The 23,115-nt window shown below is 36.6% G+C and overlaps 1 protein-coding gene across 2 annotated transcripts; it reads left to right on the top strand.

Annotated features, from left to right (window-relative positions):
* The first annotated feature begins 1,928 nt into the window (after window positions 1–1,928).
* On the top strand, window positions 1,929–20,381 carry LOC142630667 (uncharacterized). Of its 2 annotated transcripts, XM_075804698.1 has the most exons (9): window positions 1,929–2,135; window positions 2,669–2,705; window positions 2,789–4,085; window positions 7,702–9,067; window positions 15,054–15,333; window positions 16,026–16,133; window positions 16,219–16,497; window positions 17,806–17,949; window positions 19,796–20,381. In XM_075804698.1, exons 3-9 carry the CDS (start codon window positions 2,891–2,893, stop codon window positions 19,982–19,984), a joined length of 3,561 nt encoding a protein of 1,186 aa, XP_075660813.1. In that variant the 5' UTR covers window positions 1,929–2,135; window positions 2,669–2,705; window positions 2,789–2,890; the 3' UTR covers window positions 19,985–20,381. The 2 variants fall into 2 exon arrangements, with proteins under 2 accessions (XP_075660813.1, XP_075660814.1); XM_075804699.1 differs by lacking the exon at window positions 1,929–2,135 and having other exon boundaries at window positions 2,651–2,705.
* The last annotated feature ends 2,734 nt before the right edge of the window (window positions 20,382–23,115 follow it).

Here is a 23,115-nt window from a genome sequence, read left to right as displayed (position 1 = left end):
TGTTCCTATTGAGCCCATGCTTCCTTCTTTATGACCACGGGTCTTTTTGGTTACTAATCCTACCATATCACTTAGTTGTGTCTGTTACAGTTTTACCTTTCTTTTTATTTCTTATTATCCCGTGGGCTTGGGACTAATGTTCCTGCCATGTCAACCCACTTCTTCGTCAATCCTTTGCTTAGTGCTTCCTTGGCCCACTTTCCACGTCTTTACCTGCTTTGGGTTTATTGGCCAACATTCCTACCACGTCAGCCTATTTTTTAACTTATTCCTTGGGCTTCGTCTGTTTACTACTTCCTTACCTCTTTTTACTTCCATGGGCTTGTTGCTAAATTCCTTGGGCTTCCTTGGCCCTTATACTACACTTTTACCTCTTATTACCTTTTTGGGCTTATTAGCCATTAAGTCTATTGAGTTTACCAATTCATTCTCTAGGCTTCCTTGACCCATTTACTTCTTCTTTACCTCTTATTATACTCATGGGCTTACTACTTCATTCATTGAGCTCTCTTGGCCCATTTACTCATTCTTTATCTCTTTTCATTTTTGTGGGCCTGCTGGTCATCAATCTTGCTGCTTCAACCCACTGGGCTTGTTTCCTTATATCTTTACCATTTTGCCACTCATTTCCTTCTCACATTCTCTATTGTTAGGCTTCTTCTGTTGTTGGGCCATTTGTAAAGAATGGGCATCAATACAAGTAAAATATTTTATTTCTAAACAAATGGATAGTAGGTGTACGTTTTGCAATTGTTGAAAAAAGTTTAGTTTTTTGTTTTAATTATTTTGCAAATAATTTAACTTTTAGTAGCACATTTAATTTCATCACAAAAATGTATTAAAAAAAAGGTACAAAAAAGTATATATTTTGATAAGTATTATACAAATAAGTTATCAAAAATAAGTATTTAGATATATAGTCCCTTTTATGAATTAAAAAAGAAAAAAGAAAAATATTGTTCTTAATTGATTTTGCTTGGTTAGAGCAACCACATCAGTCCAGTTAAAATCATCTAAAATACAAAAAACTACTAATTTTACACATTTTGAGCACACATCAGTGGGTGTAAAAACATGCAAAATTGTGCAAATTCAACCCGAGCTACAGTAACCGTGTATATTTTCACGGTTATTGTAGCTCGTTTATAGATTATTTTATTAATTTCCGTTCGCTCGTTTTTTTCTCTCTCTTCTCTGTGCTCAAAAACAGTTAACTGCTCATCTTCTTCATTTTCCTCAGATACACACAAACACACCCACACACAAACCCAACCACACAGACAAATCAACACAACACAGATACACAGAGAGAGAGAAATTAATCAGAAATGAAGTGGCTCGTGTACAGGTAGTCGGGGAGAAATAAAAAAAAAAGTGAGGAAATTATTATTTAATTAATAGATGTAGTAGAATAGATGAACTGATGTGGGTTATTTGTAAAAATGAATGTGTAAAATTTTAAAAGGAGGTTTTTTGTATAAAATAGATGAAATTTTTACACGAGCTGATATGGTTGCTCTTATAGGATAGACTAAGTGAGCGTTTGGATATGCCAACATCTGTGTTGAAACTGGCGTTTGGCGTTTTGTATAGGTCCTGTGCATTGTTCACAGGACCCACAAGTACCTTCATTCAATAATTTTTTTTTTAAAATTGGGTCTTACGACACTATTCACACATTTAAAAATTATTTTGTAACAATATTTTCAATTTTTAGTAATAAATAGTATCCAAACACACCTTAAATAAACACTTATTAATCCGTCGTATCTATGGAATTATTGAAAAAAAAACCTACTAAAGGGAAAAATGATAAAAAAATTAAAATGGAATTTGAAGAAGGAGTGTAATAATGTAAAAAAAAAAAAAAAATAGTGATAACCTCCAAAAGCATCGAAGAAACCACCTTTGCCCTGGTCCACCACCTCAAAATTCAGGAAGCAGGTGCCAAGAGGCCCTAAGGCCTAAGCTCTCTCTCTCTCTCTCTTAAGTCTTAAAACCAAAAACATAGACGAAGAGAGAGAAAGAGACAGAGAGATTTAAAACAAAGCCCCAAAAAAGAAAAAAGAAACTCACAGACAATCACAAAAGCAGAACATAACATAGCAGCAACCTCCGGCCACTCCACCCCTCAGGTGATCCTCCTCCTCTCTGTTATTTCTTTATATAAAAAAGAAAAAGAAATATTGATTTTTTTTTTATTAGCTTTCCAATTTTGAACCCATTCCTCTCTTTCACCAACTTCCCAACAAAATGTCAGATCTTGATTTCCAAGGAAACTACTTTTTTACCCTTTTTAAATGGAAAGTCTCGTGGAAAATGAATTCCCACTTTAGTATCCCCAAAATACGCGAGTTTAGTGTTAATGAAGAATAGGTGAATGGGAAACTTCTTCAAATGTATAATCTGCTGGTTTTTATTATTATTTTTTTTTGGAATTTTCTATCTGCGGATCCGTGCTGTGAATGCCTGATTCTCCGCTTTTTCTCTCATTCGCTGTCACTTAGATTTTAACGTTTTTCATAGATACCCCGCAAATAAAAAATAAAAAAAAGATATTTTTTTTACTATTATTTTTCCTCTGTTTGGTTGCTCAGAAAATGTAGGAAAACTGGGAAGAAATTTTTTTTAATGGATTTCTGAATGTTAGGGTTTTCTTGTTGTTCAGGACTCAAATGTTGCCACTTTGTTGAGCCTTGTACGAGGTAAGTTTTGTACATAATACATTTTCGAAAATTTTAATTTTGACCTTTTTTAATTTTTGTTTTTTTGTTTTTGTTTTCTTAAGGAAATAGCATTTGATATTTATCTAGAATGAGGCTTTGTTAGGTGTGGTGGATGCTTCTTTCTGAGACCTACTACTTGTAGGTTTTAGTGGTAAAAATAAGAAATGGCAGAACCAAACTCGGTAGATGTGATTCTGGAATTTCTGCAAAGAAATCGGTTTACAAGAGCCGAGGCAGCTTTGCGCAGTGAGCTCAGCAATCATCCTGATTTGAATGGTTTGCTTCAGAAGCTTACGATTGGAGATAAAGATAAGAGCTCGGGTATTATGGTAGAGGAGGATAATGGGGAAAAACTGGTAGTGGAAAGTCAAGGGTCGTCTAGGGATAGTCGTGAAGTTTCGAAAGAATTAATTGTGAAAGAGATAGAGTGTGGGACTGGTAGAAATGGGTCTGAGAGCAAATGGAAGAATGCTGCTTCAACTGCTGATCGGAACAAGAATAATGAAGTGGCTGGGACAAGTGATAAGAACTTTAGTTTCCTGAAAGGTTCAGAGGACACCGTGCTTGATTTGTATTCGTGGAAGTTCAATCCTAGTAATGGTCCTGCTGGAGCTTATCAGAATGATGGTGGTAGTAGTACTAATACCAGTAGCTTTTCAGAGCTTCAGATATCAGAACAACCAAGGTATCGAACGAGTGACGTTCCTGATGCTGGTAAAGTCCCTGTGAAGCCAAGAAGTGAGGAGCCCACAAATTTGTGGCTTGGAAGCACTAGCAAAGGTATTGGGGAAGCCAAGCATGAGAGGATCCAAACAAGTGAGCCCAAAGAACCTGTTCAGCAACATAAGGCCAGTAGCACATACTTCATAGGAAATATATCAGATAATCCATGGTCAAGAAGTGAGGATCCCACAAATTCATCTTCTGATACTTGGAAAGATTGTTCTGTCAAGACTCTTTTTCCATTCTCTAAGGGGGATGTGTCAATCAGTTATGATAATGCTGTTGTCGTTGACAAAAAAGAAGGCAAGAAAAAGTCAGAAATGAGTGATATCAGGGCAGCAATAAAAGACCAGGTGGATGAGGTGGGAAGAGCTCTGTACTTTGGCAAGTCACAAGGGGTTCCCGAGCAAAAGACTATCAGCAGCTTGAGTTTTCCTTTGGCATCTGAGAATCAAAAGGAAGAGTTTCCTAGGTTGCCACCTGTTAAGCTTAAGTCGGAGGACAAGTCATTGAGTGTTAATTGGGAGGAAAAGTTTGAACGGGATGGACCTGCTGCAAAACTCACCAGTGCTGATAACCCCCTCCTTATAGGGTCATACCTGGATGTTCCTGTCGGACAAGAAATAAACTCTGCAGGTGAGCCCATATGATGGATACGATAATGTGATTTCTTTGCTTACAAATCTGGTGTGTGTTTGTCATGGACTTGAACTAGGTAGTCGATTATTTGGGTTTCATTGCTTTAGTGTACAGCCTACTTTTTACATCTCTGAATTTGCCATTTCTAGTTCTTCCTAGTCATCATATTTATTTCATTTTCTTTTCATGTTTCTGGTGTTGATCTATCTGTTTTGGCCTTTGTGCTTGTAGCTAACTATTCATGTTCAATTCCACTTCTTGAGCTAGTTAGATGTATTCAAATTATCATAATCAGCATTATTGTTGTATTGAAAATCTCCTTGTGTAAAGCAGTAGCCATTTCAAGTCATTGGTGGCTACAGCAGTGGCCAGTGAGATTGAGGTGTAGTGTTAGCCTTCAGTTAATAAATTGTTTAGATGTATGATTAATGAAAGGAAAAGGAATTCATTTACCAATCTACCCTCAAAAGGATTTGGCAGAATTGGAAAATGATTGTTATTTGATTTATGGGGTTTCTCAGAAGTTTTATTATTTTAATTTAAAAAAGAGATGCTGTCTTGCTCTGCTTTTTTACAAGATTTGCTCAATGTTATTCTCTATTATTGTTTTTAGCTAATTGTTTTAATTCGTTTTCAATAATAATGTTTTATGATTTTTGTCATGAATAGATAATATATCGTATATGGAAATATGCTTCAAACTGGTGAACTTATTTAAAAGAATGTTGTTTGTTTTATTTTGCATGTTTATGAATAATATATGCTGAAACATTGTAAGCATGAGACCCAGGTTTTGCTGTCTGTGGATCAAGAGCTAAGTTTCGTAAAGCTTCAATTGAAACTACTCAACTTGTTTTTGTTTCAGGAAAATTCAATGGTTTCCACAGTGTAGTTCAACCTCTATAATGTTATGTAGTTATTGTCTGATTGTCTGATAAACTTGCTAATCTGTGTATTTCTGTAAAATTTATGCTATGATTGCTCTTTCATATTGAGATGGCATTAAGTATTAGCCTTAGCTGTTCTCTCAGAAATTAATGGAATATTATGCCATTATACATTGTCATAGTTCTTTTCTTGAAACACATGACAGAAAGTGCGCATCTGTGCCTGCTTTGCTTATAGACTCTCAAAAAATGTACACAAGTAAATGAATGCAATAATTTTATGCATTGCATTGTATATTACGTAGTTTGAACATTTTTTTTTATATAAATTTTTTGACATACTATATTTGTCATTACTCATTACACACTTACCCTCCTCCATGTTTAATAGGGGAAGTGCTATTTGAGCTAGAGCTTACTAGGAATAAGCATGAAATTAGGTTTTGTAACATATTTATGAGTATTGCCATCCACTTCCTTTATAGGCATTATCATTGATCTGAAATATTTCTTTTCCATGCGGATCAAACCACATACTAAAAGAATTGTTTTGAAGTGTTGGTGGGTTATTTTGAATTTGAAATCTAATCACATTGTATCAACCCCACCTCTTATCTTATTTTTGTATTTGAATGTTCTTGTACCTTTGAGTAAATGTCACAGTCTTAGCCTAGTGGCCCTAGCCTGTGATTCTGCTTTTACACATGGTTTTTGTCGTATTTTTTTTTTCTACTTTTAAAATTTTGGTTTAATTGCAGAAAACCACCCTAAACTATGGGGTACTTGCACTTTGCACCCCAAAATATGAAAAATTGCGGCAATCACTACCCCAACTATAACAAGTCTTGCAAATAACACCCTGTTGTCGAATTGAAGGTTAAATTAACATGCATGTGCAAGTCACGTGACTCTTATAAAACTAAATTTAATGATTTTTTAACAATTTAAAAGACTAAAATACCATACAAATTTTCCTAAATGGACTAAAAATTACTCCTTATGGATTGTCTTCCAGTACAGGTTTGATTTCCCTCAAAAGTCCTTAACTCTCTCTCAACCCCAATCTGGAACTGTCTGCCCATTGCCCGTCTTCTGTTGTTTGACCTGTTCCATGCTGGTGAAACTTGACACTGAAGAGGACCAACAAGACGTCATCATTAGTAAGATTTTTTAAATAAGAGTTTCATCCCTCAAAGGGCTTAGTGTAGTTAGAATGGAACTCTAGGGTCATTTGGTTGCTATGAGACTTGAGTTGGAAGAACAAGAGGTGTTTAAGCTTGCTGTGGCTCAGCTCAGAGGGGTTGAGGTAGGAGAGTACTTGGTATGCACCAGAGAGTTCGGTGGAGGGCATGAAAGTCCCAATAAAAAGGTCTTTCTTTTTGACCTCCTTCACGTCAAAGAGCACAGGAAAGCCGTTGGTATCCTGTAACACATTGGCGTTTGGGTTGGAAGCTATTGAAGGACTGGGTGGCAGGAATGTTGGCTCTGAAAATTGTTACTTCAAAATTCATCACTACCTTGGTTATAAAAATAATCAAATCAGTCTTCGATCAGACCAATGAATTATGAAAGGGACACCATAGTGTCTACCTGTCTTGTCAATCACTTCTAGTTTTGTATATTCAATATTTGGTTGAGGGTATTATGCCATTTTATAAATCTATATGCCAATGGGTCATCTCTATGTTTTATTTTTTGGGTTCATGATAATGGCATCCCTTCGATGTCTTTAGTAGATATTATCAATTTCCTTTCGTTGTGATCTGTATTCTTTGAAGAGGGTCTGTTTATACCTATTTATTTACACCCAAAAAAAAAAAAAAAAATTCAAGTTAGGGGAGAAAATGTATTTTCTTCTTATTTTTCCAAACCTGAATATGAAGAACAAGCCTTTTAGTCTTTTAACCGGCTGGAGGGGTACATCACTAAATTTAGTTTATGGAGTGTCACCTGACTTGCACATGACCGTTAACTTTAACCATCAATTGGACAGCAAGGTGTTATTTGCAAGATTTGTTAAATTGGGATGGTGATTCCAAGTTTTCATAAAGTGCAAGTACCCCTATAGTTTAGGGTGGTTTTTTGCGATTAACCCTAAAATTTTCATTTATATAAAAGATAATGTTGCAAAATTTTCTTATTGATAACTATCAAATTCTTCCCTAATTCTTCAATTTCTGAACCTTGTGATTGGACATTATTTTATCTATTTTATACATATTTATTAGACATTATGTGCTATATTTTATGTAAATTGTTGAAATATGGAAGCTTATGTCATCGGTCTGGCCAGTTCTATTTCATTTTAAAATCCAACTTATAATACATTCTTTTGGGTACAGATGTGTGCCTGTATGTCACATTGCAGATAAAATCTGTTGATTTCTTGTCATCTCTCATTAAGATGGGTTGTGGTGAAGCCTGTATTCTTATTTATTTTGAGTGGTTGCATTGTTTAAGCAAGCATGCTTGATCACTTAGCCTTGAGATCTGTTGAATTTATCTGAAACAGGTCCCAATTATTTGGTTTTATCAAGTTCTTTTTAATCACTTGGTTTTGAATTTCCAATCCTTCTTTCCCCTTTCCCCCTTGTATTTTCTTTTCTTTTTTATTTCCTTTATGATTAGTAAGGAATTATCCATGTCTGATCCTGGTTTTATCATTTAATTATCTCTGATTATGTATCTTTTTGCTTAGTTAACTACAAGTTCTGATTAATGATCAGGTGGAAAAAGGATTGCAGGAGGTAGTTGGCTATCTGTAAGTCAGGGAATTGCAGAGGATACATCTGATCTGGTTTCTGGTTTTGCAACTGTTGGTGATGGATTAAGTGAATCTATTGACTATCCAAATGAGTATTGGGACTCTGATGAGTACGATGATGACGATGATGTTGGATATATGAGACAACCTATTGAGGATGAGGCCTGGTTTTTGGCTCATGAAATTGATTATCCAAGTGACAACGAAAAGGGCACAGGGCATGGCAGTGTTCCAGATCCGCAGGAAAGAGCTCCAACAAAAGATGAGGATGATGATCAATCTTTTGCTGAGGAGGATTCTTACTTCTCTGGTGAGCAATATTTTCAAGCAAAAAATGTTGAACCAGTTACAGCTTCAGATGATCCTATAGGGCTGTCAGTGACTGAAATGTATGGGAGGACTGGTGAGAATGATTTAATTGCTCAATATGATGGACAGTTGATGGATGAAGAGGAACTTAATTTGATGCGTGCAGAACCTGTCTGGCAGGGCTTTGTGACTCAGACGAATGAACTCATCATGTTAGGGGATGGGAAAGTTATGAATGAGTGTGGGAGGTCGCGGCTAGATGATATTTGCATGGATGATGATCAGCATGGTTCAGTTAGATCAATTGGTGTAGGAATCAACAGCGATGCTGCAGATATGGGTAGTGAAGTACGGGAAAGTTTAGTTGGAGGTAGTAGTGAAGGGGATCTAGAATACTTCCGTGATCATGATGTTGGAATTGGTGGGTCTAGACATCATCATCATGACTCAGAAAAAAAATATATTGATAGATCAAACAGGGATAAAAAGAAAAGTAGCAATCAAGAGGCCAATAAATATGTAGTTGGGAATGATAAGGGTGTAAGTATGCAGATGAAGAGTCATACTGATGGATTTTCATTTCCCCCACCATTGAGGGATGGGCAGCTGGTGCATACAGGCTCTAGTAAATCTTTATGGTCAAACAAGTGCAGTGCTATCATCAGTGATGAAACTGATGAGCGTCTTAATGCTCTGGTGGGATCTGATGATATGCTTGCTTCATGGAAGCGGAAAAGCAGTGATTCTTCACCTGCCAAAAGTTCCAGGGATGAAGAAAATAATGCTACAGCTGCGAGATCCACAGATTCTAGTCCCTCAACACTGTCTAATTATGGTTATGCTGAAAGAGAGCATGTAAAACGAGAAGAGGAAAAAACTGGAACTGCAAGGGAGGAAGATCCAGCGGCAACACTTGAGGATGAAGAGGCAGCTGCTGTGCAAGAGCAAGTAAGGCAGATAAAAGCTCAGGAGGAGGAGTTTGAGACCTTTAACCTCAAGATTGTGCATAGGAAAAACAGGCACGTGCTTTCCTATTTTTTCATCTTTCTGCTGGTTCTTTTATTTTCATGGACTTGATATGCTGCCATTTACATCTAAGTCAAATATTGGAAAATCTTATTACTTTGAAAACTGTGGTATTATGTTCTTTATTTATTTATTTTCTTTAGAGTTAGATTGGTATTAGTTTTTTTTTGTTTTTTGGGTAGATTTAGATTAGTAATCGCTCTCTCTTGACTAAATACCTGCAGTATCCTAAAATCTCTGTGATGATAATCAGTCCTTGTTACTGCTTTATGTCTGATTATTCCTTACAGCTCAATCCTTGATTCCAACTTCTTTCTATATCATTAACTTAAGAAAGCAAATTACTGAAAGCAACCATAGCGTATAACTGGTTGCATACAGGGGTAGTTACTGTCAATTAAACTGAGATAGAGGTAGAATTAGATGGACATTTCCAAGTTATTTTTTTGAGCTTATAGGTTAGCTGATCATATAACTATTAATGTGTTCTAGGTGATTTTTGACGATGATCTCTAGCTCAAATGGTGCCTCTTCCCCCTGTAGGAATCGAGTGGAGGGTCAAGTTAACTTACCAATAAAAAAAAACCTATGATTCTTGGTGATCCTCTTTTCTTGAGTATTCAGTGATTTTTATGATGCCTCCTACATTTTCTTTTTCATATATTTTTGGTAAGCCTTTAATGTAAAAGCACTTTTGGTTGGCTAAATTAGATTTTGATAATTGAATTAGCGAATATAATTAATTAAATATATTTAATTCATCAGAAGAATCTTGGATTCTCATTCTTAATTAATAGGTCAAAGGAGAACACTGTAGAGGAATTTTTTCATGAATGTTTTCTTATTGTATGTTTGAGTTCATTTTCTTGTATGTTGTCTCGAATGAATAGAACATATAGAACATATTTCAATTGAAGGATAATTGATGTGGGAGACACAAGAAGATTTTTATTGAGTAATATTTATATTTGCAAGTCAATTGTATTTTTATGTTTTAAGTCCTAGTAGTTTATTAGGCTATTAGTATTTTAATATTTGGAAGGAATTTTTTTTTTTTGGTAATAAGATAATTAGGTTTTCCTAAGCCAATTAGAACTATGGTTTAGCAATCTTTTATAAGCAAACTATTGTGCTCCTTTTGGAGTTAGTTGATATTTTGATGAATGAAAAAAAAGGACCTTTTGGCTTCTTTGGTCTGGTACTAACTCCAGTTCCACCCTAGATGTTGACTCCTAGTGGTTTTCAGGTCTAGGTTCTAACTCCAAGCTAGGCATAGGTGTTGACTCCTAGGGTATATCCCTTTATTTTCTTGTCTTTCAATTTTATTTTCAATTGTTCTGGTTGACCTACATCAATTTTTTGGTATCAGAGTACACCAATTTGTTTGGAGCATCACCACAGTCCACAGCTAGAATAATATTAAAAAAAAAAAGAAAAAATTGTCAAGCCACCATCACACATCACATTTATTGTGTGGGAACCACTGTCACCTGTAAATCCAACGACCATAGGCACACCATCACCAAGTGAACCAATCCCCACTGCCACCATGTTCAAATTCCAAACTCAAATCACCAAATCCTTTGTCTAACACTACAAAAAAAACCCACCCTTCACGCCAAACAAGAAGCACTCAGGTTTCAAAGTTGACACCGTGACTTCACCCAGTGGCCATCATCACCCCCAACAACCCATCACAAGGTAGATTCTCACACACCCATGACCTTTTTTTTTTGAGAAGAAAGATGAATAGATATTATTAAAAAACTCAGCCAATGTCTGCTAAAATTATAGAATTTAGGTGTGGAGGAATACCCTCCATCTACATTGTGAAACTAGTAAGGTGACTAGCATGTCTAACAAGATAATGAGCTACAAAGTTGCTTTGTCTATGGGTATGGAATAAAGTAACTGCATAAAAGGTCTCCGCAATAGTCTTGGCTTCAGCAATCAAGTGGCCAAACGAGGTGAAAGATTCTTCTTCACTTCTAAGAGCATTGTTCACAATTTCTAAATTACCCTCAAGTATAATAGAGGGAAACCCACAATCACTGGCAAGTCGAGTAGCATGAACAGCCGCTAAGCTCTCCACAGCTTCAATTGAGGATAGAGGAGGCACCTTATCAACCATTGACGCTAATACCATTCCCAAGTGGTTTCAGATAACAACCCTCACTCCCGCTTCACTTGATTCAAAAAATAGAGCACCATCGTAGTTCACCTTAACTATAGTTTCAAGAAGAGGATGCCAACGTACAACTCCAGAAGAGCTGATCTAGGGAACAATCGAAGGAACTGGAAGAGCACGAACAAACTCACTTAGCGCTGAGTCTGCTTGCGTAGTAACCTAGGAAATCGGGAAAGCTTCATCATTAGTTCTCAACTGGTTTCTCTGAAACCATAAGGTCCAAGCCAACGTTGCAAACTCATCAAGATGTTCCCCTAAGTCTATCACCTTTTGAACCACCTCCACGAACCTAGAGAAGTGTTGAGTCCCATGAAAACTCCATTTGGCATTTGAATCCCATACCACTAAGATACAAGGACAAGACCATAGTGCGTGATTCACATCCTCTGGGAACTGGGGACATTGTTCGCAAGCATCATCGGTCAGCACTTTCCTTCAGACTTGATTAGTTTTGGTAGGGATGGCATTCTTGCATGCTTTTCATAAGAAAATTTTGACCTTATTGGGAACCTTAAGACTCCAAATAGTTATCCAAATACCAGGGTATAAATTTGAGGACCCCATCTGCATCTTATTGGGCCAAATCTAGGGTAAGAGACTTATAGCCAGACTTGATAGTGTAAGTACCTGAAGAGGTATGAGGCCAATATAGGCAATCTTTAGGAAAAACATTGCTTAGTGGCATACTCTTTACCAGTTGAGCTTCCCATGGTGAGAAGAGCGTAGCTAGTAAACTTTCATCCCAGCTACAGGTTTGGTGGTTGATCAAAGAACTCACTCTATCCGCAAAGAAGTCATCCACAACAGGAGATAAGACCCTTGGGTGATCCTTCAAAGGTAGCCAAAAATTGCCCCAAATACTTATAGATTCTCCTTTACCTACTCTCCACCCAGCCCCCGCTTATATTCATCTCTTCCCTTAAGTATGCTCTTCCAAGCATATGAGCCTGATTGGAATCAGAGGCCTCCATGATGGAGCAATTAGGAAAGAATTTTGTTTTGAAAATCTGGTAGAAGAGAGAATTTTTATTGTGAAGTAGACGCCAAGCTTGCCTTGCTAAAACAATGACAAGTCCTTGAACCCCATGCCCCCCCCCCCCACCCTTTTTGATTTTGGTTTGCACATCCCCGACCCCTTCGCCTAATGAATCTTCCTCATATCAGCCGTCTCCACCAAAATTTTGTGACAAGACTCTCGCAGCCCATAGTATATGTAGGTATGGCTTGAACCACTGCTTTAATGAGGATTTCCCTTCTCGCTTGAGATAATAATTTCTCCTCCCAGCCCTGTAACATCTTCCAATCCCTTTCTTTGATATAATCAAAACTTACCTTTTTACTTCTTCCAACTAGAGCTGGCAACCCCAATTACTTGTCATAGTTTCTAATTTTCGGAACACCCAAGGCATTTTTGATAAATTATCTTCGTTCTTTGGAGGTGGATTTGCTGAAAAAAGATACTTATTTTTATTTATGGCAAATTACAACTTACTCACTTGTAGCTTGGCTGAAATTTAAGTTGCTTACCTATGGTTTGAAATTTGACAATTTACCCACTTGAGATTAGCTTAGTTAGAGTTTTGTAATCCACTTTGTTAAAAACAGAGCTAAATATGTAATTTTGCTCCACTTTTATGTCTCTCTTCTCCAAAAACACAAAAAACATAAAAATAAAAAAGAATTCAAAGGAACACTTGCATCGTGGGATTTCAAACTATAAGTAGGTAACTTAAATTTCGGTCAAACCTCAAGTAGGTAAAGTGTCAAATTTCAAACCACAAGTAGGTAACTTAAATTTCTGCCAAACCACCAGTAGGTAGGTCGTAATTTGCCCTTTTATTTATCTCTTGTCCCGAACAAGAGCCCTAAACATCCAAGATATCCAAGACTTTTTGACATTCTTGATGGGAAGATTTGCAAAATAAGAGACTATCCTTTGCAAAGATATGGGTTAGACGGGGGCTATTTCTACAAAGAGAGAAACCCCAAATGTCACCTTGTCTAGCAGCCTGGGAGATAAGACCATTCAAAACTTCTGTACGTAGTTAGAAGAGGATGGGTGAAAGAGGGTTACCTTGCTTGATGCCCCTTGAAGGTCTAATCATACCTTTAGGTTCCCCCATTGATCAAGATGGAATAAGAGTTTAAGATGCAATAAGAGACAGTAGTTACACATGTCATAACCAACGAAATCCATTTCTCTTCCCATTCTTCTCATCACTGACTTTAAGAAAGGCCATTCAACTTTGTCGTAAGCTTTGCTCGTATCAAGTTTGATAGCCATGAAAATATCATCCCCAGAATTATGTTTTTGTAAGCTGTGTAGGGTCTCAAATGCAACCAAGATATCGTCTAAAATCAGCCGGCTCTTGGTAAAGGCGCTCTGATGCTTAGTGATAATATGTCTTATAAAAAAAAAGAAAATAGATGCTTAGTGATAATATGGGGGAGTATTTTCTTCAACCGATTTCAAAAAGTTTTTGTACAAAACATTGCAAAGACATGTTTAGGATGTTCAGGTTTTGTACTTAGAAACATGTTTAGGATTTTTAATCTTGGGAATAAGAGTAACAAATGTATGATTGAGATGAGGGGAGAGGGGGGGAGGGTAGCAAAATTAAGGAAATCAAGAATAGAGATTGTAACATCACTGCCTACCAATTGCCAATAGGCATACAATCAGGGCTAGGTTCCTTCAAGGGGGCCATCTATCGTATAGCATTATGAACTTCCCTAGCCATAAAGTCAGCACAAAGCTTCCGGTTCATTTCAGGACTAATGAAACTGTGAATAGAGCCTAAAGTTTCCTCACAGTGGGTGGGGGATGCTGATGAAAAGAGATCATTGAAATAATTGATAAAGGAAGTTGAGACCTCCTCCATATTCGTACTTGAAACTCCAGAACTAGTATGGATCCGTGCAACATGGTTTTTTCTAAAACGCTGGGTAGCTTGGCTATGGAAATACTTTCAAGTGTTTATCACCATATGCTGCCCACAAAGACCTTGAACATTGGAACCACTTTTGGTTCTCTTTATCAAGGTCATTGAGGTCCATCTGAATACTTCTAACCCGATCATTAACCCCAGAATGGATAGCTACACTCTCGGCTTGGATCAATTCTCTCCTTTTCTTTGCCAACTCCCACCTAATATTCGGAAATTGAGTCCGACTCCACTAAGCTAGAGCTTTATCCAAGTGTTCTCATACTGAATGACCATCCCTAAAATGTTTTTGCTAAGTGAACTGTGAGCCCAAATAGCCCAGGTCAAGGAATCCACATTCATCAATGATGTCTTTGAACAGCTGCATTTGAGTCTTTTTAGAATTACTCACTAGTTCATTAAAATCCCTGGCACAAAACCATGGTAAATTCAAACAACTATTGAATCGTCGAAGACTAGACCAAGCTTCCTATCTTCTATGCGTTTAGGATTCCCCATAAAAGCCTGTAAATCGCCAAGCATCTTCCTTATAACAACTGGCTCACTGGTATTAATATCTTTGAAAATGTAGTATCTCCTTGATGCTTTGTTTTGTTTCTTGCGGGGCAAAATTTGTATAAAGTATTTCTGGTTAATGTAGTTTTGATTTGCAAGTTGTAAAAACTGTAAGCATAATGTGGCATATGGTCAATTTGGCACTCATATTGCCCTTAGCATATGCTGAGAACTTATTTTACCATCACTTAACCTGCAATCATTTCATACTGCCAAAGCAAGCAGGCCTGCCAGTATGTGATTTTATCTCTTCCCTAACAGACTTTCTAAACTTACTTTTCTGTTGCTCAGAACTGGCTTTGAGGAGGACAAGAACTTCCATGTTGTTTTAAATTCAGTCATAGCTGGGCGCTATCATGTTACTGAGTATCTTGGTTCAGCTGCATTCAGCAAAGCTATACAAGCACATGACCTGCATACGGGCATGGATGTCTGTGTAAAAATTATTAAGAACAACAAGGATTTTTTTGATCAGAGCCTTGATGAGATAAAGCTTCTCAAGTATGTGAATAAGCATGATCCTGGTGACAAGTACCACATTCTTCGATTGTATGATTATTTCTATTATCGAGTAAGTGAAAATGTAATTCAACTTTCTATTATATTTCATGTTTCTTTTTAAATGTGGTCTGAACTTTTACATTGGATTGCTGTTTGGTGCATGTTTGTGTACTAGGTAATTTAGATGTTAAATTAATTTGTATCTCCCTTCACTAAATCTAAATAAGAGTTCACTGAAGTTATACAAGTACCTCACATTCCTATAGGGTTATCTTCTAGAACTGGTTGTCAGAACCAGTCACAACCTACTTAATCCCTAATAATATCTTATTTGTTGTGAAGTAGGTCTTCAACCTCTCGAGAAATTTAGGTGACTTCTATCTTGTTGAATTTTTTCATGCAGTTGTTGTCTGTGGATTTGTTATCAGGCTCCAAGTTCAGGGCTATTTGTCATTGTCTTCATGAGTGAATGTCTCTATGTCAAGTGTCTCTACTACAGATTTGTTGATTATAAATCATTCATGTTATCTATCAGAGGCAGCCATTATCTACCTTGGTGATATTCAAGTGGGCTGCAATATGGCATGCTTTTTCATAGATGATTTTTTCAAGGAAAAACTCAATTTCTGCTAATATATCTGGGTCTATCATATCTCTAGTGAGCTGCATCTGTCATATTTGGTCTTAGATGCTGTTGTCCTACATATGATTTTTCTATTGATGCTATAATGATGGGTAGCTAAGCCTCCCTTTATTTTTCAGGAGCATTTGTTAATAGTATGTGAACTTCTCAAGGCAAACTTATATGAATTTCATAAATTTAATAGAGAGTCTGGAGGGGAGGTTTACTTCACCATGCCAAGATTGCAGGTTTGTGGGGGTATTTTTTTTTCTCCATAGCTTTTTATTTTGTTGCAAGGCTTGCATATATACCCATTATTGTTGGATTTTGCAGTCAATTACCATTCAGTGTCTTGAGGCACTTCAGTTTTTGCACGGACTTGGCCTGATACACTGTGACTTGAAGCCTGAGAATATATTGGTGAAAAGTTACAGTAGATGTGAGGTGAAGGTCATTGATCTTGGGAGCAGTTGTTTTGAGACAGATCACCTCTGTTCCTACGTTCAATCCAGGTCTTATCGAGCGCCAGAAGTTATCTTGGGACTTTCATATGATAAGAAGATAGATATATGGTCACTTGGCTGCATCTTGGCAGAACTTTGTACTGGCAATGTAAGTGTAATTCAACAAAACATGCACATATGCATGTATATCTGTTTTTTATTATATGGAGTCTAATTTACAAAATGTGCTAGATTTCATTTTACTGCCCCAAATTTATTAGTTTTGTTATTTTCATCTTGTAATTATTACCTCTACTACAGCCAATGACCTTTAGGTCAAATGGCATCTCTTGGTGTTTCTGATAGAGACAATCCAGGGTTCAAATCCTCCTTCTCCCACTTAAAATGTATCAAAATTATTACCTCCACTGCATGTATGGCCTTAAAGATTGTTTTGAGCTTTGTTTGGACCAACCAATTAACTTGGAATGCACTGGAACTTATATTTATGTGATGAAATTATACTTTTGACCCTTAAAGTTGGGGGTTGTTTTCACAGATATGGATGGAAGGACCATTTTGAAAATGGAATAAAACTTGGAGGACCAAAATGAAAAAATATCTAATTTCAAAGACCTAAAATAACCCCAAACTTTAAGAGTCCAAAGTGTAATTTAGTCTATTTCTTCTGAAAAAATCGTGAAGCAAAAAGCAAACTGTCATTTTTTTTTTCTACCTATAAAAAATTTATAAGTAATAAAATTTTTATTGAATGAGAGGAATATGAAATTGTATTTTTCGGCTATTGCATCTGATAGTCATTAAAACTGTTGTCAGCTAGAAGAATCCAGATTTCTTCACCTTTAAGTTAGTTCATAATTTATTTCTACCTTCTCCAGTAAGCCCAACCAAATTTATTTGCAAGTACAATACCTAGCCTACAAAATACAAATTCCTGAAGCCCCATTAAAATATAAACTTTTGTTGATTTGATGAGCTCCATCGGTTTCTGGACACCTTGTTACCTAGTTGCTGGAAATAGTTGAGGTGGCTTGTGGTCATACCCTAATCAGTACCTGTGTTTGGCTGTCTGCATCATAATCAAACTCTTCAAGACAGGTTTCAGTCATCGCCTTTCTTTCCTTTGAGGCTTGTATTTTTTAATGCATGTCTTCTGTTAAGACATTTGGCATTAACTTTATGAGATATTGATATGTAAAAACTAGTGAATGCTGCCTGTTTAATTACCTTTTCAATGCAATGCTAATGCCTTATGTTATTGTTATTACATTTCTACTGTCACAGAGAGCTGATAACCATGGGAACTTTTCCTGTGCCTTGATTGTTTTTCTGCATCAGTTGATGTGCATAATATATTGACCATTTTCACCATCAATTTAACAAAGATTTATTGTGGTTGATTTTTTTCCCAATGGTGCTGATGCAAATGAACATAATGAATTTTGCCTTGGTGTAGGTACTCTTCCAAAATGACTCGCCTGCAACATTACTTGCTCGAGTTATTGGAATTATAGCTCCCATTGATCAAAGCATGCTTGCCAAAGGACGGGATACATACAAATATTTTACCAAAAATCACATGCTTTATGAACGGAATCAGGTAAAAGTTGTATTTCTAGGATATTCTTTTGTTTAGTTTCTAGAAATTGAATATTTATTACTTACAAAAAAAAAAAAAAAGAAAAAAAGAAAAAGAAATTGAATATTCAGCATTCTCCAATGCTGTTGATGCTAGTTATGCTTGTAGAAGTATATAGTGGAGAGGAACCAAGATTTGGTCTCTGACAAAAAAACCACTAACCAAAATGGACTGCAACTTGCAGGCAACCAAGAAGCATGTTTGTGGGTGTACACAAGACCACATGCAATCACCCTCCCTCCTTTCTTTTCCCTCTCCCGGGCAGCTGGGAAAAAGCAGAAAATGCTTACATATTTGTGCTTGTGTATTTATGTCAGTTAAATTATCAATTGTCCCAAAATATTAAGCTATTAAAAAATTGTGAATTTAATCACTTAACCATAGTTTAACACTCCTTGATGCGGGAGACGCAAGAAAAATTTTATTTAGTATTATTTATGTTTGCAAGTCAATTGTATTTTTATGTTGTAGGTCCTAGTTGTTTATTAAGCTATTAGTATTTTAATTTGGAAGTAAAGTTATTTTTGTAATAAGGCAATTAGAGTTTTCTAGCCAATTAGAACTAGGGTTTAGCAATCCTTTATAAGCAACCTATTGCACTCCTTGAGGGAATAGTTGATATTTTGATGAATGAAAAAAATGGTTGTTTGGTCTTTCTTTGGTTTGGTGTCGACTCCAGGTCCACCCTAGGTGCTGACTTCTAGTGGTTTTCCCGCTTGGTGCTGATTCCAAGTAAGACCTAGGTTCTGACTCTTAGGTTATATTTCTTTATTTTTCTGTTGTTTAGTTTTTGTTTTGGTATGCTTGCGTCACTGTTCCTCACGTGTGGGCCTAACTCCCCCTTAATAAGTGGGGCCCAATAACATTTTAAATGAGAGGTAGCTTGGAGACAAGGATTCAAGATCTCCTGTTCTGATACCATGTTATATTACTGATTGTTCCAAAAGTTTAGGCTATTAAGAAATGTTGAATTTAATCACTTGACCATAATTCTAACAATGTTCTTTCACAATTTATTGCACGCTTGGTATCCTTTTCTTTTTAATAGGTAAATATTTGCTTACATAGCCACAAGGAATTTAATGTGTGATCTCACCCTCCATCTCTTGTATTTGGAAGGATTTATGGTTCAGTCCAATGACCATTGGTATTTCATGTTAAGGATGTTATCTTTAAACACCCTACTGTCAAAATTGAATGCCTTTGCATTGTTCTTTGTCAAGTGGATCTCCTATAAAGCTTTGTATTCTTCCTTGTTTGCATTCTCCTTTTCCATATATTTTGGCCAGACCTGCCAAGATTGTTAGCAATGACATCTTTCCTATATGTTGCACACTCACTGGCTTAGCTACATTGTGCATGATCATGACACATCAAAATCCAATTTCACTTCATGTGAGGAAACCCTTCTCTTATTTTTGGCACTTCATTACTTGTTTATCTCAAGAGAATTTGGTTCATTTTGGTATTAGTAGATGAGGTGGCTGTACTTGTTATGAATTAGTTGAAATTACTTTTATGCCTTGAATTTTAATAGAGTTAGAAATTAACTTTATCCCTTTACCTGTACTTGTGTTTAAATTGTTAAGGGCTATTTTAGTTATCAAATGTATCCAACCATAAGCAGAATTTTTCCTACATAATAGTTTTGATTGTTTATTCGACTGTAATTGCATCAATTTCAATTCATGACTTGTATATGTGATGACAGAAATAGAATTCAGGTTTCTACTTTAAATATTATTCAAATGCTTTTGGTCTCTTATTTTTATGATATGGAACATAGTGCTATTCTACTATTGTCCAGGAAACAAACCGGCTGGAATACCTGATACCAAAGAAGACATCCTTAAGACACCGGTTGCCAATGGGAGATCAAGGCTTCATTGACTTTGTTGCTCATCTACTTGAGATAAACCCGAAAAAGCGGCCTTCAGCTTCAGAGGCTTTAAAGCACCCATGGCTATCATACCCATACGAACCTATATCATCTTGAGCCATTTGAAGATATTTTTGCTGGCGATGATATGCTGCAGGTGCCCTCGTGTTTGTGTTTGGGTGTCTTCTTACAGGGGAAGGAGCCACTTTTTTATTTCTGGCTGAAATTGGTCATCTGTTTTAGGTGGTCTTCTAAGAGAAATTGGCCCTTACGTCTGTGCACAATGCATTGAAGGTTGTGTTTGGTTTTGTTGGTGATACCTATCTTTCCTTCCCCTTGCCAAGTTGTAATTCCAACTAACCATAATCAAGAATGTAATTTTGCACGCTCTCTGTATTCTTGGGGGTGCTTTGTTTGATCTGGTGGAAGAAATCTTAAAAATCGTGTTGTACATGATGTGTGATCATTCTTTTAGGTTATCTAGTAATATTTTGTGGAATAGTTTCCCATCCAATTTTGATTGTTTCATGACACAATTTGCTGCATTATATCATGTATGAGGCTAACACTAACAATGTTCTCGTCAATCAACACAATGCCTTTCCGCAGCAGCGCAATCTATCGTTGGTTTATTTCCTGTTCCTTTTCGGGGTCTACCTTTTTTTTTTTGGCTGCCTGCCATGGCTAGCTTTCTATCCAATTTTGATTGTTTCATGACACAATTTGCTACGTTATATTATCTATGAATCAACACTGCTTTTCTGTAGGGGCAATCATTCTTTGGTTTATACCTTTTATTTGCCGTTCTTTTGGCAGCATGCTGTGGTTGCATTTGAGGTTAAATAGTTGTATTTTGCCCAGTTGGATTGGGGCGATACTTTCAAAAACAATTTAATCTCAAATCGTTCAAATTTGTACATATAAATCGCAAATTTACATATATATATATATATATGTTGGATTCTTTTGGTAAATTGAGTGGTTTATGCTTGGTCAAGGGGCATGGTGTTGATACTGAAGAGGCGTCCTCTTTAACAGCAGCAATACAATCTTCTACTATCCTCAAACCCCGTGGATGCTCTTCGTTGCAACTCACTGAAACCAGCATTCTGGCTCTAGATTCATTTGTTGGCCTTAAAATCCAATATCTCTAGTGCCGTAAAACTAGGAGTAGGAAGTGCCAGCTACTTTTGCTTTTTCATCTAATGGAGGTTAGAGATTCATGAGGTCTTTACAAACATGGATTTTTAAGAGAACCATCCCTTCACCTTGTCAAATAATCGATCTCCCATGTTATCAAGGAAAGGATTGTTAGAGACTTGGAGCTATTAGCCAACTCCTTTTGGAATATTCTCTTCCCAAATGCACTACTCAAACACTGTTCCTTTCAATGCTCAAATCATGCTCCAATCTTGCTATACACAGGAATCTCAATCTCTCATAATGGTCCCAAACCTTTCAAATTTGAAGCAATGTGGACCTTGGTTCTCACTGCCATAATCTTTGTATCAAAGATTAAGGAGGTAAAATCCCAACTCATAGTCTGGAACAAAAACACCTTTGGGAACACTCAAGATAAGCTCCAACAAGTTAAAAGAGAGCAAGAAGGAAAAAAAAAAAAAAAATCATAGGCGTTCCCCCCTCTCCAAGCTTGGAAGCATATAATTTTTGGAGAATTGAAATCCAATAGCTTCTGATCAGAGAATAATTAATTTGGAAGCAAACGTCAAGGGTGCAATGACACCTCATTAATCTTAACACCAAATTCTTATACTTATCCACCTTCATAAGGAGGAGGAAAAAATCAATAGATTTTCTAAGGAACAACCATTGAAACTGGATACTAGGCAGAGAAGAAATTGGAGACCGCTTTGTGAATCACTTTCAAAATTTGTTGACCACAACGGCCTCCTCCTTTCCACCGGAGCCATGCATGCACCAGCACAATTAAAGAAAATAGTTGCTGTGCAAAATGCAAGATCCAAAAGAAAGCCTATTCAGCCTTGGGTCATTCAGAGTTTCTTCCTTGAAGGTATGTCTCTTATCTTTTTTTAAACATTATTGGTCCACCCATATTCTCATTTTAATATTCTCATTTTAATGTGATAAATGCTGCCTTTAGCTTCTTTGAGCATGGTGGACAAATAATGTTGGTCAAGTAACCGTTTGATATAACTAAATGGCCAACATGAAGTTTCTCTGTTCCCTAAGAAAGTTCTCTTAGGCAACAGAATTGTGGTCCCTTGAGTACGAAGGTTTTGTTGTCTTCCACGTGTTAACCTGTGGGATTGTTGGGTGTTTTTTTCAAGGTATTGGGAAACAATTTTTCTTTTTCTTTTTCTTCTACACTCACATCATCTGGTCCTTACGACCATGGAAGAGTTGACACAAAGTTGGCAAAGGCTCTCTCTCAGAAAGAGAGGGGCTTGGCTGTTGTCTAGAGAGCGATCATAGCACCCATGAACATATCATTGCAGCAAAATTTCTCACAAAACGGGTCCTAAACATTGATGCAATAGCTAGAACTTTCAATCCTCTATGGCGCTCCCGTAGCGGTTTTAAGGTTAGCAATGTGGGAGAACATAAAATTCTTTTCACTTTTGAAGAGGCTTCTGATGTTGAAAAGGTTCTTAATTCTGAACCATGGAGCTTTGACAAAAAAACTAGTCATCATGCAAAGTTATGACAAGACCCTCCTTGTTAAAGATTTGAATTTTGTTAGGACATTGTTTTGGGTTCAAGTCCACAGGCTTCTCTATAGGTACATGAATGTTTAGGCCGCTGAAAAAATATGTGAGGTTCTCGGCAGAGTCATTCACTCCACCAATTTTGCAGAAACAGAGGGAGGCCATTTTATGCGGATAAGGGTATCACTAGATGTCACCCTGAAAATAGAATCATAGAGGTTACAGAGGTTGAAGATGTCCAGAGTTAACGGCTATATTTGCAACGAATCTTTTGTTATTGAAGAGACACAACGGTAGCGTTTTTAATTAATGTGACACGACGTCGTATTTGATCTCAGTCTTATTCACGCATGTCATATTATACTTAAAACCAGGCGACGTCGTTTTGATGTTTTAGAAACTCTCTTCAATCATGCTTGAACGCTGGGCTTGCTCTATTTCTTCCTTCTTCAATGTTCTGTTATAGCTTTAGCCTAGATATTTATAGGTGGTGTACAGCTATAATTTTCAATTAGTTAGATAAGAGTTTGTTAGGTTGGAATCTTCCAGAGAGGTTACCAA

Source organism: Castanea sativa, chromosome 4, assembly GCF_040712315.1.
Source record: "Castanea sativa cultivar Marrone di Chiusa Pesio chromosome 4, ASM4071231v1".
Classification (NCBI taxonomy): domain Eukaryota; kingdom Viridiplantae; phylum Streptophyta; class Magnoliopsida; order Fagales; family Fagaceae; genus Castanea; species Castanea sativa.
This window is presented reverse-complemented; position numbering and strand designations above follow the sequence as displayed.

What these genes read in the sequence shown, in the direction of transcription:
- LOC142630667 (XM_075804698.1), top strand. Translation starts at nt 2,891, where the DNA reads ATGGCAGAACCAAACTCGGTAGATGTGATTCTGGAATTTCTGCAAAGA. An exon ending in ACAAGAAATAAACTCTGCAG is followed by an intron (nt 4,086 to 7,701) that starts GTGAGCCCATAT and finishes ATTAATGATCAG; the next exon opens with GTGGAAAAAGGATTGCAGGA. An exon ending in TCACCATGCCAAGATTGCAG is followed by an intron (nt 16,134 to 16,218) that starts GTTTGTGGGGGT and finishes TGGATTTTGCAG; the next exon opens with TCAATTACCATTCAGTGTCT.